The 1,401-nt window shown below is 55.4% G+C and overlaps 1 protein-coding gene across 1 annotated transcript; it reads right to left on the bottom strand.

The window, feature by feature from the left end:
• Positions 1-443: 443 nt before the first annotated feature.
• On the bottom strand, positions 444-1,401 carry DL89DRAFT_79250 (uncharacterized protein). The gene has a single exon (XM_040892081.1). The coding sequence runs from the start codon at positions 1,194-1,196 to the stop codon at positions 705-707; it is 492 nt and encodes a 163-aa protein (XP_040738965.1). The 5' UTR covers positions 1,197-1,401; the 3' UTR covers positions 444-704.

Raw genomic sequence — 1,401 nt, 5'->3', positions numbered from 1 at the left:
AGTGTCAGGACGACCGGTGCTAGATCGAACATCCATCTGCCACAGGTACCAGTACGAGCCCAGGTGGGCACGGAGCTGCTCAGCCATACGCACTGGGGCGACAATGGATAAATGGACTGGTGTTGTGTACGCATTCCCGACTCCTGCAACTGTGCCTACACAGGTCAGAATGGTGAGCTGCATGGCAAAGCAGTTCTAGTTGCAAATGCACGCTGTGCCTTACCATTCACCGTGCAAACAAGAGTGTCGATGCATGGTGCCAGGATCTCTGCTAGCCAGCGTGGCAGGTGCCCGGTCTTTTCAAAGCTGCTATTATAGACGCCGATAGCGTTGGCGTCATGGGTGTTGCTGGGCTCGCGCCTCAGCTCGATGCATTCGCAGACCGATGTCAGCCCTGTGTAGTACTGCCGCCCGACGACATGTGATTTGAACTGCCCGTGGACAACTGGCGCCATTATACAGGTGCAGGTTGGTAGATGAGGAAGGCAAAGGCAGCCGTTTGCCTCAAGAGCTCACTGCCGTCGGCGCATTTTATGTGCCGCCGAACAGCGCGTTCAGTAAAAGCAGTCAGATCACGTGCGCTCCCACTATCACTGCTGGGCAGCCGCCCCATGCGGCTGCGGCTAAATTTCCAGCGCTGTAGCGGAGAAAGTGGAGAAAAAATCGATCAAAAAAAGCATCGATTCTGCCACGGTTGTAAGTCGTCACTTGAGCGCTGCAATCGCTAGAGGGCCGCTCGCTTCTGAGCGGCGGTCCGTGTTTCGTATATCGCAGATGCGGGGACATATAAAGGAACCGGGCCGCAAATTCCAATTTGCCTTCCGAGCCGAAGCTCCTCGTATATCTCGCAACACACACATACACACCAGATACATACATGAACACAACAAGGAGTCAATCACAGCCTTGGAGCGGGAGGATCTGTCGATTAGGCCGCCACCGGAGCTGCTGCTGAGCCCAGGTGCTTGGCGTGCGTGAAGAGCGTCTGCCAAGCAATTGGCGCACTTTCTTTTCTCCACTTTCGCAACGCTCACCAGTCTGCTGTTTTTATTTTTGCTTTCTACGACCTCGCATTCCATGTCGAATTCGCAGCTTGAGCTCAGCCAGCTCGCTGGGGGAGATGTCCTAAGGCAGGCTCTGAGCATCGTGTATGGCGACATTGCATACAGACGGTTTAACCTCGGCGAGTACCGCATTGTTGCCGAGCTGGCCACCGTCTGCCGCACCTGGCACCTGGCTCTGGGCAAGTACCTTTACCGCACAGTATTCATCGAGCGTGTCTTTACGGATGGCACCACCGACGGCGACGGAGGATCCAAAAAATCCAAGTTCGTGACCAATATTGGTGCTATAGTTGCTGCGGGCATGTCCGGCCACACACAGCACATCAGGGCGCGAGCC

The sequence above is a fragment of the Linderina pennispora genome, assembly GCF_002104995.1.
Source record: "Linderina pennispora strain ATCC 12442 chromosome Unknown DL89scaffold_193, whole genome shotgun sequence".
In the NCBI taxonomy this organism is placed as follows: Eukaryota; Fungi; Kickxellomycota; class Kickxellomycetes; order Kickxellales; family Kickxellaceae; genus Linderina; species Linderina pennispora.
Note: the sequence above shows the minus strand (reverse complement) of the source record. Positions and strands in the feature narration are given on the sequence as shown.